Source organism: Oncorhynchus nerka, linkage group LG18, assembly GCF_034236695.1.
Source record: "Oncorhynchus nerka isolate Pitt River linkage group LG18, Oner_Uvic_2.0, whole genome shotgun sequence".
NCBI lineage: Eukaryota > Metazoa > Chordata > Actinopteri > Salmoniformes > Salmonidae > Oncorhynchus > Oncorhynchus nerka.
The window spans coordinates 48819108-48833904 of record NC_088413.1 but is presented as its reverse complement, the minus strand read 5'-3'; the positions used below and the strand labels follow the sequence as shown (position 1 = coordinate 48833904).

Genomic DNA, 14797 nt, shown 5'->3' with positions numbered 1-14797 from the left:
AGGAAAATATATAGATACAACCCCATCTCTCTCTGTCTCTCTCTGTCGCTCTGTCTTTCTCTTTCCCTCTCTCTCTTTCCCTCTCTCTCTGTCTCTCTGTCTCTCTCTCTCTCTCTCTCTCTCTCTCTCTCTCTCTCTCTCTGTCTCTACCTCTCTCTCTCTCTCTCTCTCTCTCTCTCTCTCTCTCTCTCTCTCTCTCTCTCTCTCTCAGGAACCACGTGCATGTACAATTTCAATGTCAAATCTCAATGTCATCACATTTAGCTATATGATACTCTACTCGAAAATATGCTAAGGTGAATAAATAAAAAAAATCTGATCAAATAGAATTGGAAATAAAATGCCAAGCCACTTTTTTAGCTGATGTTATTATGTTAGTCACCCAGGTATCTTCCTCTCCGGCTCCGAGTGAGCCGATTCATTTCCACGTCTTCTAACTTAGCCTTCCCAACTCCCACCTCCTCTCCAACCTCTGAGCCTCGCTAACACCATCCTCCATCCTCCACTACACCTCCGCAGGCTTTAACTCCATCCCAACCTGTGTGTGTGTCTGTATGTGTGTGTGTGTGTGAGCCCTGTCCCTCCACATCCCCAGACGCGTCCATACATGACGGCGTTCTTCAACTCTCCCTCTCCCTCTGTCTCGGTGAGATGACGGCACTGCCCTGTCTGTGTGTCTGTCTGTGTGAGGTGATGTGGGGATTACAGTCCTCTCGCCTCAGCCTAAACCATAGAGGAGCGAGCAGAGGGGCGAGGCGAGGGGAGCGAGGGGCTCGAGTTCCAGCGGCTTCATACTGTAGCACATCTAGAGGTGTCAAATCAGCAATAACCCACCTGCCCCCAGCTAAATCCACCCAGAGCCCCCCAGTCTCTGCTGCTAAACTCTCTGGTTGCATCCCAAAGGCTACCCTATTCCCTATAGAGTGGGCTCTGGTCAAAACCAATACACCAATATGTAGGGAATAGGGTGCGGTTTGGGCCACATGCTCTCTGCTGCTGCACTGCAGTCTGCCTGCTCCACTGGACACATCATGGAATATATATCAGATCATATCGTACAGCGAACACGTGTCTGCATCACGGTATAAACCAGAGAAATGCGAGGACATTCTCTTACTTTATATGGTATGAACATTTCATCCTTAGTTATGAAACGATTGGTACCTATTTTGATCAAGTACAGTATAACGAAGGGCATTTCAAAGAACTATTTATCAACTGTTTATGAACTATTTGTCAACAATTTATCGACAATGTCAGTTTGAAGATGTGGCATTCATAAGGCATAAACTGTTACCTTTTCTCATAAAGGATTAGACGGCCGGTCATCATCGACGACTGTCAATGTTTTATTATAGACACTGTAGACATACATTATCTAGACAGCATGGTAGAGAGCTATACCCTATATCACAGTGTGACGGATAGCTTAGTGTTCTATTCTATTCTATTCCTTCTACATTTTCACTTAAAAACCATACGGTCAAATCTCGGAATAAAAACGCTATTATAATTTTTAATACTTTCTAATCTGCTGTGAAATAATTGAATGCGACTTCCTTCCACCAGTGGTAGATATCTAGTTCTAATGTATTAGTGTTGACTTGTTCTAAGCTATCACAGAGCCGAGAGGCTATCAATCCCCTGTCCATCTGGGGGATCATAAATCCACCAGCCAGGAGATGTTACCTTGTCATCTCTGACGAATACCTTCAGGTGACCATCTGTCACAGGCCCATATCCCCTCATCGCTGGTGGCACCAAGTTTGCTGGATTTTCTCGGTCTCATTTAAAGATTGCAGCATAGCACTTGAATCGGAGTACTATACATGGTACGGTAATTCACTCCCGCTCTATCTAGGTAGGAATGCTTTTGTAAATGATTTCCAAAAACGAATGGAAGAATCAACTATAACATGAATACACTGTAAAAACAACACACAAAAAAACATTTTTAAAAAACTCAAATGTAGTTCTTTCAACTGATTATTATTAAGTAACTGGTTCCACAGTCTTTTTTGTTTGTTTAATCAACTTTTAGGTCCAAGTGTTACCTGAACTAAAAAAACGTTGGCCCAAACTTAGCTCTAACTTGAGAACTTTGTTCATAAATGTAGTCAATTTAAAATGATGTGTTTGCTCAGCTTATCTCATGTGTTCATTCAATTATAAATGAACAATTGGGCATCTTAACTAAAAAAAGGCTGTGCAACTGGTTACACACACTCACACACACTCACACACTCACACACACACACACACACACACACACACACACTCAAACTGTGCTTTTAACATGTTTTCAACGTACATATTTGACACACGTCAACATACATGGTTGCATTGTGCGTGTTCATTTATACAGTAATTATTATCAACATGTCATCACCTGGGATTTGAACTCAGAACCTCTTGGTTCATGGCATTCCCATCTTCCTGCTACGACACCATGTCTGTGTCAGTTATCAGTTAATCTGACTCTTCTCTCATCATTGAAGACGGGAATGCTTTTAACCAAGAGGTTTTCAGTTCAAATCCCAGGTGATGACATGTTGAATCTTAATTACTGTATAAATGAACACGCACAATGTAATCATGAATGTCAATGTATGTCAAATATGTAAGCTGAAAACATTGCACACTGTGTGTGTGTAACTAGTTCCACGGCCTTTGTTTAGGTAAATAATCATTTTATAGTTGAATGAACATGAGGCTATTTAAGCAAACGCATCATTTTAAGTAGACTGATTTTTTTGCATACGTTTTCTCATGTTGGAGCTACGTTTGGACCAACTAAAAATGTTAAGTTCAGGTGACACTTTGACCAAAAGGTTAGTAAACAACAAAAAAGACTGTGGAACCAGTTCCTTAATAATATTTAGTTGAAACAACTACATTTGTGTGTGTGTGGCCTCTTGGTCCCACCTCTTACATTATATGGATCAGCATCAGATGTTTTGGGTTTGCGTCCCAAATGGCACCTTTATCCACCTTCTCCCCTGTATAGTGCACTGCTTTCAAAGTGGTGCTCTATATAGGGGATAGGGTGCACTATATACAGTACCTTCAGAAAGTATTCACACTCCTTGACTTTTTCCACATTATTTGTTGTGTTACAGCCTGAATGTAAAATGGATTATATTGAGATTTTGTGTCAGTTGCCTACCCACAATACCCCATAATGTCTAAGTGGATTTCTGTTTTTAGAAATGTTTACAAATTAATAAAAAAGGAAAAGCTGAAATGTCTTGAGTCAGTAAGTATTCAACCCCTTTGTTATGACAATCTTAACACGTCACGTAATAAATTGCGTGGGCTCAGTGGTGGAAAAAATACCCAATTGTCATACTTGAGTAAAAGTAAAGATACCTTAATAGAAAATGACTGAAGTAAAAGTGAAAGTCACCCAGTAAAATACTACTTGAGTAAAAGTCTAAAAGTATTTGGTTTTTAATATACTTAAGTATCAAGTATAAAAGTATAACTAATTTCTAATTCCTTATATTAAGCGAACCAGACGGCACCATTTTCTTTTCTTTAAAAAAAAATGTATGGATAACCAGGGGCACACTCCAACACTCAGACATCATTTACAAATGAAGCATGTGTTTAGTGAGTCCACCAGATCAGAGGCAGTAGGGACGTCCAGGGATGTTCTCTTGATAAGTGCGTGAATTTGATTATTTTCCAGTCCTGCTAAGCATTCAAAATGTAACGAGTACTTTTGTGTGTCAGAGAAAATGTGTAGAGTAATTTTGTCAAAAATATAAATAGTAAAGTACAGTTACCCCTCAAAAACGATTTAAGTAGTACATTAAAGTATTTTTACTTAAGTACTTCACACCACTGCATGGAGTAACAAGTCGGAAGTTGCATGGACTCACTCTGTGTGCAAAATTAGTGTTTTTTGAATGACTAGCTCATCTCTGTACCCCACACATACAATTATCTGTAAGGTCCCTCAGTAAAGCAGTGAATTTCAAACACAGATTTAACCACAAAGACCAGGGAGGTTTTCCAATGCCTCGCAAAGTAGGGCACCTATTGGTAGATGGGTAAACATTTAAAAAGCAGACAGTGAATATCCCTTTGAGCATGGTGTTTATTAATTACACTTTGGATGGTGTATCAATACACCCAGTATTGCCGGAGAGGAAGGAAACTGATAAGGGATTTCACCATGAGGCCAACAGTTACAGAGTTTAATGGCTATGATAGGAAAAAACTGACGATGGATCAACAACATTGTAGTTACTTCACAATACTAACCTAAATGACAGAGTGAAAAGAAGGAAGTCTGTACAGAATACAAATATTACAAAACATGCGTCATGGTTGCAATATGGCGCTAAAGTAAAACTGCACAAAATGTAGCAAAGAAATTAACTTAATGTCCTGAATACAAAGCGTTATGTTTGGAGCAAATCCAATATAAAACATTACTGAGTACGACTCTTCCTATTTTCAAGCATGGTGGTGGCTGCATCATGTTATGGGTATGCTTGCCACCGTCAAGGACTACACTAGGGAGTTTTTTGGGAACAAAAATAAACGGAATAGAACTAAGCACAGGCAAAATCCTAGAGGAAAACCTGGTTCTTTCTGCTTTCCACCAGACACTGGGAGATAAATTAATCTTTCAGCAGGATAGTAACCTAAAACACAAGGTCAAATCTACACTGGAGTTGCTTACCAAGACAACAGTGAATGTTGGCCTGCTTACAGTTTTGAATTAAATCTATGACAAGACCTGAAAATGGTTGACTAGCAATGATCAACAACCAACTTGACAGAGCTTGAAGAATAAAAAATAAATAATGTGCAAATATTGTACAATCCAGGTGTGCAAAGCTCTTAGAGACTTACCCAGAAAGATATCATCTGTAATCGATGCCAAAGGTTACAGACGATGTGTTGACATGTGTTGACTCAGGGGTGTGAATACTTATGTAAATGAGATATTCATGTATTTCATTTTCAATACATTTGACAAAATGTCTCAAAACATGTTTTCACGTTGTCATTATGGGGTATTGTGTGTTGATAGGTTAAAAATATATATACATTTCATTTATTTTGAATTCAGGCTGTAATAAAATAAAATGTGCAATAAGTCAAGGGGTATGTATGCTTTCTGAAGGCACTATGGGGATAGGGTGCCATTGCTGACGGGGCCTTGCTGTGAGTGTGAATAACTCCATCTCGGCTGTTTTGCTGTCCCTGGATCAGCGTTAGAGCGAGTCAACGAGGGCATCTTTTAGTTAGTGCGGTGTCCCATTCCCCTTCATCCATCTCACCCAGCTGAGTAGAGCTGGGCCTCGTTCTTTGCTCCTCTCCCTGCTTTCTCGGCGGCAAGCCGTCAGATACAGTTAGCCAGGGCTGTGTTGGCTCGGCACACCTTCAGCATGCTGGTCAGATCACACCAGGCCCTAATCGCCAGCAACAGGCCGGCCCAAGATCTGAGGAGATGAGAATCTAAGGCGAAGATGGCTCCAGGCGCCTCGCTGCATCACTCCCCTGGGACCCCTCTGCCCCCCTTGATTCACCCCCCCTCTGTACGCACATCCTCGACCCTTTCCAACCCCCTCCTCCCTCCACCCCTAACCACCCAGCACATCTTCAAAAGCACAGCCCCACCTCCCTCCAGGTCCCAGCATAATGTTCTCTCCCTCGCTTTCACTCTCCATCTCTCTCTCTCTTTCACTCCCCATATCTCTCTCTCTCCACTTTGATTACTCTTAGCACCACGAGAGCACTCGGCTCTGCACCGGCTCCTTGGGTATTATCAAAACCAATCAACATGAAAGTTTTCATAGCAGCACCCACGGAGAGATGGGATTGAGGGGGAAGAGTATTGGGGGAAAGAGAGACGGGAGAGAGAAAGAGGAGTGTTTGGGGTATTTTTAAAGAGAATAACAATAGCGGAATTGAGACATCACAGTAATAAGGGCGCTTGGGGGAATATTGAACAAGTTGGAGAGTTAGGGGATGGGTGGATGATAGATCCCTTTAAGCAGGGTCGGCCCGCTCATTAGGCAGGATTAGGATGGCCGCCTACGGCGGCAGATTGACGAGGGCGGCATTTTGAACTAAACTGACTAAGATGTACCTCCAACAACACATAAATATTCACATAATTCTGCCCGAAAACAATGACAATTTCTCTCAACCAGTGGCCTATGTGATTTTTAGGTGAGTGCTGATGCTGGTAAGCAACTCCCACGTTGTCAAAGGCAGGGAGGCAAATGATGTATCTTGTCCATTCTGAGCGCGCATCTCCAGGGTGCTGCGGGAAGAGATGCAGCGCTGCAGCGCTCCACCAACATTACGCCAAAACAATGATCTGACATAAATCATGTATCAGATATAGCATATGGTTATAAGAGTATGTGGCCTTTTCTGTAGCCTACAGGCTGGAGAGAAAGTGGATGACAATGTAGTGAGAGAAACTTTTTTCACATCGTTACAGGTTTCTACCATCAGGTAGCCTGACCTAAATGGCGCCCGATCAAATAAAATATATGAAAATGTGCTGGACATGTTAACAAACAACATATCCTAAAAACAGGACAGGTCAAAGTGAAAGGGACAGTATGTAAATGTACAATCAGGCTACTCACAACTGCTGCCCAGGAGTTTCATCCCGTGGGCTCAATGGTCATGATCAGTGGTTTCAACTTTGTATCACTCGTGTTTTACGAGCTGATCGTAGCAACAACAAAAAAAGAAAATACCTCTACATTTCCCGCTGTGTAAACTCGTTGCAACTGAGCTGAGGACAACTCCTGATGAAGTCGGGGAGCTGATATTTAGAGCTTAAATTGATTAGTCACAGGAATGTGGACGAATAGAGCCAATGTTTTACAAACAGTGGGCCTACAACATGGATGGGCATTCATTGGAGGCCAAGATGGTAGGCTACACCCCATTAAGCACATATTGACGCCAACTTCTTTTTTTGCTTCTGTCTGGATCGGCCATCTTTTTTGTTGTTGGTGTTTTACAAACGGTAGGCCTACCATTTAGATGGGCATTCCTAAAATACCATTTCAGGCGACAATGTAGGCCAGGGGTGGGCAACGCCAGTCCTCTGGGACCTGATTGGTGTCACACTTTTGCCCCAGCTAACACATCTGACAGTAATAATCAACTAATCATGATCTTCAGTTTAGGATGCAATTAGTTTCATCAGCTGTGTTGATTAGGGACGGCCCCCGAGGACTGGAGTTGCCCATCCCTGTTGTAGGCTATACCCCAGTAAGCACGGACCGACTCTGGCGCATTTTGGGTGTCTTTTTTTTTGTGCAGTCTTGACTGGCCTTGTTTTCCACATTTTTTGGTCCGTTCAAGACGAAATCTGAATTAATTATAGATGCCTATGTTTGGGTCAAGTTTTGTCTACGTCTGGACCAGCCTTGATTTGGCCCAAACATAGACGTCTATAAATTACATATTTTCAACTTCAGAACCAAAAATGAACTTGATTTCCAGAAAATATGTATTTTAGACGTCTTTTCAACGTTATTTTGCTTACTGGGACTATTCTTGTTGGAACTGCAATTTTTTTGTCTCGTCTAGGGCAGCAGAATGTCCAGGACCGGCCCTGCCTTTAAGGGATGGAGTAGTGATCTGTTGGAAGAGGGGGATTCTAGAGCAACTGTGGTGGGGTGTGGGCCACAAAAAATCTGAACTCATCACGAGGGGCCACATTAGCTTGTGGGTCTGCGTACTCACATCCATACCCCCCACCTTGTGAGCAAAACATTTCCCCCCTCATGACAGCGAAGAGAAAATATTTACGTTTTAAAGTTAATTTCCTGCAATTCTGAAAGATTTGCCATGAGGCATAGAGAAGATGTTGCTGTTTTAAAGCAAGTTTGTTGCAATTCTACAAGTTTTGCCATGGGATGGAAGCAAATGTTTGCAGTTTTTAATATGGTAACTGATTTCCAATATTTCATGGACTTGTGGGATTGTACCAGGGGTGTGAAATATGAGTTTATACACTTGTGTGCTTTGTGTATAAGTTTGTGAATTACTATTAGTATCATTTTCATGTTTCTTTTTTTGTTCTGATGCTCAAAAACACATTGCATGTGTTTATGTTTGAGTGTTTGTGGTATCTTGTTTATTAGAGAGAGAAATGAACACGTAACATCTAGTAAGTTGACTGTTGTGAGGTGTCGTCATGTGTGCCATATTGTGTCTGGTTCTACAGAGCTTCAAGCTGAACGTGGACAGTCACTGTTCCCTGAAAGACTGTGTACTAATACATTGTGTCTGGTTCTACAGAGCTTCAAGCTGAACGTGGACAGTCACTGTTCCCTGAAAGACTGTGTCCTGGAAGAAGGCAGGCAACTGCTGGAAGTCATAATCTCCCACAAATCAGGTACGGCTCTCACTGCTCTCAACCCTCACATTTATTATTAATGTTTATATTAACATACTGACCTTCAGAATGTATAAATCTTAAAGTAACCGCTTCTCAAGCAATGGGAAGGGGGGAAAGAAACAGCCTTTTTCAACATACATTACCAATGGCATTCTATCTGCAGTGGATTGAGCGAGTGAGTGAGTGAGTCCGGGCAGGCTGGGAGAGATTGGTGCTTGTGACTGGGTCGAGAAATGACAGAGAGGAGAGGTGGAGAGTGAAAGGGGTGGAGAGGGAGAGAAATGATAGAGAGGAGAGAGAGCGAGGTGCCGTGTACTGTATATGAAGAGAGGGAGTAAGAGAGAGGAAAAAGAGAGGGAGGAGGCACTGTGTATATGAAGAGAGGTGGAATTAGGAACAGCAGGACTTGAGTCAGAGGCCATCATCCAGACATTCTCTCCTCTCTGCTGGGCCGATTATTCACCTAAAGCATCCAGCCAGCCAGCCAGCCAAGCGCTCAGCAAATGTACAAATCCGCTAAGCTGACCTCCCAGTTGGCGAGTTGTCTCCTCGCTGGCTCTTAAGCTGCCCACCATTAAAAATGCAGATGGCCTCCAGGATCCTGGAGCTGTTTGAAAAGCTCTGACAGGAGAGAGGAGAAGAGAGGAGAGGTGAGAAGAGCCCTACTGTGATTCACTAGAATCAGCTCTCTCCCATTCTCTCTATCTCTCTTCCTCCCTCTCATTCTCTCTCTCTCTCTCTCTCTCTCTCTCTCTCTCTCTCTCTCTCTCTCTCTCTCCCTCCCTTCTTTCATCCACATCTCATCTGCATTGGTTCCTAGTACCTTCACTCGCTTACTATTGGACGACACAATTCTTAGCAAATCTCTCCCCCTACTTCCCGCACTGCAGACACTAATACCGGTTTCCTAGCAACTCTGCAGATCAGTCATGATAATTCCACAGGTATGAGCAGTGTGTGACATTGTTGAGCAGCCAGTCACTCAATAGATACTACAGTCAGTGTGTTTGTGCGTGTACATGCATATGTGCGTGCCTTTGTGCGTGCGTGTGGATTACAGGGTCACATTCTGCCCTGGCTCATTCATCTTGATTTGCACTTTTTAATTACTTTGAACAAACAGGATTTGGGTGAATCATGGCTGCTGGTAGAAAGACAGGGCTGGAGTAACATGCTGATGGTTCTGCAGGTGTGGGAAGGGATTAACTCTAAACCAGCGACTCATCACATGCAGTACACATACTGGTGTGTACATATACATTAGTGAACATAGTACAGGGCAGATCACGTAGGCATCTGTGTTCAGCATAGAGAGACCGAGGTGGACCACTGAAGAAATCATGGTAATATCAAATGAAGAGCATTACTACCTCACTCAGACTATGGAATCCCTTTCTAAAGACCGATGAAGAAGGTATACAATTACTATGATAATGGGTCAAATAGTTGATCATAATACAATGCTAAATATCCGTACATACAGAGGCATGAATGAAGGACTTTAAGAGGGTTGGTTGGATAATCCAAAAGACTGGATGTTGGCCATTCCTCTCATTTCTCTCTCTCTCTCTCTCTCTCTCTCTCTCTCTCTCTCTCTCTCTCTCTCTCTCTCTTTCTTTACCCCGCTCTGCCTTGCTCTCTCTCTCTCTCTCTCTCTCTCTCTCTCTCTCTCTCTCTCTCTCTCTCTCTCTCTCTTTCTTTACCCCGCTCTGCATTGCTCTCTCTCTCTCTCTCTCTCTCTCTCTCTCTCTCTCTCTCTCTTTCTTTACCCCGCCCTGCCTTGCTCTCTCTCTCTCTCTCTCTCTCTTTCTTTACCCCGCCCTGCCCCACCCTGCCTTGCTCTCTCTCTCTCTCTCTCTCTCTCTCTCTCTCTTTCTCTCTCTCTCTTTCTGGGTCTCGGTCTCCTACATTCTTCCCTCCCTCTCTATCTTTAATATATCTTCTCTCCCTCTCCCTCCCCCTCTCTCTCTCTTTATTATCTGTCCAGGCCTGAGGGACATGCTCCAGATGACCGTACACCAGTGGCAGGAGCTCCAGAGGCAGATCCGCCGCCAGCACAGCTGGATGCTGCGCACTCTGGATGCCATCAAAGCCCACATCCTGGCCACTGAGGCTGAGGCCTCTCAGGAGGCAGAGACCACGGGTCCACTAGCCAGCCCCAAGGTAAACTGGCTGCATGCAGACTCCATTTCCCCCCTCATATCCCCCATTTCCCACCTCCCAACCGCCACCACCTGCCTGCCCCGCCCGCGTGCCTGTCCGCTTGCCACTGACTGAAGTCCACCCGCTCTCCCTCTCGTCTCCTCTTCCTCTAGCCCACGGCTATCCAGTGCTCACTCAGCAAAATAAACAAACAGAAGGGGGAGATGGGAAGGGTTGCTGCTATTAGCATAAGAAACAGCTAAAGCTTCCCAGTTAGAAGTTACTGGGCATGGGAAGGGAGGGAGGGAGGGACACGTAGTTGTGCATGATGTGAATATGAAATATTTCATAAATGAACTCTAAAGCAATGGTGGTGGTAGCATGAATAATTTGACAAGACAAAATGCAACGAACGCACACACACGCACGGGGGCAACAGACACAAAATTCACACACAATTATTTGTAGCTCAAAATGTGTGAAACCCAATTTATGTTCCTTGCATTTAATGTGTAATTACCGGCGTAGTCATTCTAGGTTACGATTGCTCATTGTTTAATTGCCAATTGTGATTTGGTAATTACGCTCAGATCTGATTTTGGTGGAAGGAGGCATCCTTTCCACTTACCCAGAGAGGCAGAGAGAGAGAGAAAAATGTATTTGTGTTTGTGCATCAGAAGGATATGAGCAGCCATGTCAGAGCACCAGCACAGCTCGGCTGGATTTCCCAAGGGGCCGTGCGACGTGGAGGTGCAATCTTCACAGCATCGCTCCTCGCTCTTCCTTCTTCTGACCATAATCTCTTCTTCTTCTTCTGAACCAAATGAGAAACACAATCCCTTTTTTCCTCCCATGCATAGCATAGCCAGCTGGCTATCTGTACAGTGTCTCCTTTTCTTTCCCCTCCTCCTCTCCTCTCTCCTCCTCTCCTCTCTCCTCCTCTCCTCTCCCCTCCTCCTCTCCTCCCCCCTCCTCTCCTCTCCTCTCCTCTCTCCTCCCCCTCCTCTCCTCTCCCCCCTCTCCCCTCCCCTCCTCTCCTCTCCTCTCCTCTCCCCTCCTCTCCTCTCCTCCCCCTATTCTCCTCTCCTCCCCCTCCTCTCCTCTCCCCTCCTCCCCTCTCCAGGTATTTTACTTTAGTAGTGGGCACGGCGCATCCCTCTTTCCTCTTCGTAGGCGACGACATAAATAATCCTGCTGCTTTTAAATTGTTTTGTTGCAATTAGAAATCACCACAATCAGTGTGATCAGTCAGCTCTGACATCCATTAGCCGCTTGGTTACAGCAAATTAACACAGAGACGAGCCAGTGATTCATTATCCCATAGCTGTTAATGACGATCAGATGCATTGCCTAATTAGAGCGCGGCCATTGTGGTGGGGGGGGAAGGTCAGGGAAGGAGCCACAAATCTCCTCTCAGCACTGTGTGTATGGACCCGTCCTGACTCTTTGACGAGGGGGCACGGGGGTCGGGTAAATACCATAGGAGGATGTTGACGGGAGCAGGATGAGAGGTGTCATCTTCTGGGTGGAGGGATGGATGGATGGATGACGGGGTGACGTCATCCGAATGGTGGGATGATAAAGTCAGGGGTTTCGTCCAACAGGTGGTGTTTGTGGTTCATCCATCAGGCATTATCAACGTAGGAGGTTCGCCTGAAGTTCTTTATCGCTCTTTTAATGTGTGGAGATGTTAGCTTGTTATAATGGTGGCCTTGTGTACTTCATATAGCTCATGTACTTAAGCTTTATACGTTGGGAATTTATTGTGAAATCAAACATCAACCTAGTTATAATGGAGAACATAGGAAAATGGCCTCCTTCTACGACGACACTGTTTCTTTCCGGTGTCCCATTAATTCCTAATGTTCCTAAAAACAACAGGTGCTCTTTGAGGTCATTAATTCGAGCCTGTGTAAAAATGCCACATAGAAGAGCAATGCGACATGTCACTGGAGTAATAACGTGTGAGATGAAGACACTAACGTTGCCCCCACCACGCATTAAGGTGTGTATAAAGCAAGGTGCGTCTCTCCTGGCGGCCATAACGGTTTGTTGTTATTGCGGAGACCATATGCTCCTCTCTGCCGTCTCCCTCGTTGATGTTCCCGAGTCTGAATCATTTTCCATGGGACCATAAAGTTTTTAACATGGCTGGATGCTGGTCAAATGGTAATCCTGAGGGAACCCTGTCTTGTTTAGTTATTCTCCTCTAATTAAATTGTTGGGGAAGATCACAGAGCGGAGAGAAGAGAGGAGAGAGAGAGAGGAGAAGAGAGGGGAGCGAGAGGAGAGCGAGAGGAGAGAGAGAGGAGAGAGGGAGGAGAGAGGGAGGAGAGAGAGAGGAGAGAGGGAGGAGAGAGAGAGGAGAGAGGGAGGAGAGAGGGAGGAGAGAGGGAGGGAACGGGAGGAGAGAGAGAGAGGGAGAAGAGAGGGGAGCGAGAGGAGAGCGAGAGGAGAGAGAGAGGAGAGAGGGGAGGAGAGAGAGAGGAGAGAGAGAGAGGAGAGAGGGAGGGAACGGGAGGAGAGAGAGAGGAGAGAGAGTGGAGAGAGAGAGGAGAGAGAGAGGAGAGAGGGAGGAGAGAGGGAGGGAACGGGAGGAGAGAGAGAGAGGAGAGAGAGAGGAGAGAGGGAGGAGAGAGGGAGGAGAGAGAGAGGAGAGAGGGAGGCGAGAGAGAGGAGAGAGGGAGGAGAGAGGGAGGAGAGAGAGAGGAGAGAGGGAGTAGAGAGAGAGAGAGGAGAGAGGGAGGGAACGGGAGGAGAGAGAGAGGAGAGAGAGAGGAGAGAGAGAGGAGAGAGCATGTAATGATAAACAGCTCGGAGCTTCAACACTTCAACGCTTCAGTCTCAATAACAAGCTGCTGCTTCTCAAAATCCCCTGGCAAATAATGATACTCCAGAACTGCATCCCAAATGGCTCCCTATTCCCTATATAGTGCACTTCATTTGACCAGGGCCATAGGGTTTTGGTCAAAAGTAGAGCACTATATAAGGATTAGCGTGCCATTTGGGATGCACACCAGACTGTTGGTGTTCATGGTGACGAAGAAGGTAGCATTTGTATTTCATACAGTACAAGGCAAAGCTAAGCATGCTTTACACAGAGTTATGGAAGAACATAGTATCTGTACGTGATTCATGGAAATGTCACAGAATATCAGTTAAGGGGGGAGAGATTACTCTTACAAGAGAACGTTCGTGTGTGTTCAGATTGTCCCTGTGATTTTAACATGGATTGAATATTATTGTGGAATTGTAAAGCTGTGTTCTGAGTCAACTAGGCCATATTCCAAATGGTACCCTATCCTACCCTACCCTGCACTATATAGGGAATAGGGAGCCATTTGGGATGCTGCTCTACTCTCTGGTGCCGGTGGTGTGTGATGCGTTTCTCCATGAGCCTTGGTGTTTTGGACCTGAAGAACAGTACAATATACAAGAGCTTAGCAGGACACCGTCAGAGGATACTGTCTGTCACATTACAGGAGTTGCTGTAGGCTCTGTCTCCATGCCGTTGACTCACTCTCTCTCACAGAACGGGAAGGTGTTGACCACACAAACAAACCAACATGCATGGACTCACGCACACGGATGCGTATATATACACACACCCAGTGTAGGTTAGGTCTGGGAGGAAGTATTTCAATGTCCAATGTTCAGTGTCTGCCGTGATTCTCCTTTCACCTCCTCTTCATGCACCAATGGGCATACTGTTCATGGCATGACAGAGCCATAGTTTAGCACAGCCCCAGCAGAGCCCAGCACAACCACAGCCCTGTCATCAACTCTTCCTCCATTTTTTCAACATGGAGGAAATTTGTGAAAGTGCAGCAGAATTGTCAGCTAACATCATTGACATCCATGGAAAAAGTGGTGGTGTGTGTTATTTGTCCAAAATAGCCTGCTGTAGATCTTGTGTCAGTCAGTCAGTCAGTTTGTCCAGCCGCCTGTCAGTCAGTCTGTGCCCAGAGTTGGAACGTACCATATCTCCCTGGAGGCAGGGGTGGTTGGACCCTTCTTCCTCTCAGTAACCCCATCACTCTCTCATTGATCCCTTCAGATTAGACCATGTTCGTTTGGTCACAGGGGACATAAATCCAGTTAACCAGCTTGACGAAACAGCCCCCAGTCAGTGACCAAACGACACCCGGCACTCTGGTGATATTTGGGCGATGTTGCCATTACCATGCCTCACATTACAGCAAAGTTTATCAGAGTAGGTGTTGTGTCCCCCTACCTACTCCTGCCTCTGTCGCCCCAAGTGAT

General features: G+C 44.9%; 1 protein-coding gene across 1 annotated transcript in view; it reads left to right on the top strand.

The window, feature by feature from the left end:
- The window catches only part of LOC115146012 (A-kinase anchor protein 6), a 183005-nt gene that overhangs the window by 62499 nt on the left and 105709 nt on the right, over positions 1-14797 (top strand). The window contains 2 exon segments of the mRNA XM_029687753.2: positions 8293-8389; positions 10380-10555. Coding sequence (XP_029543613.2) covers positions 8293-8389; positions 10380-10555 — 273 coding nt within the window.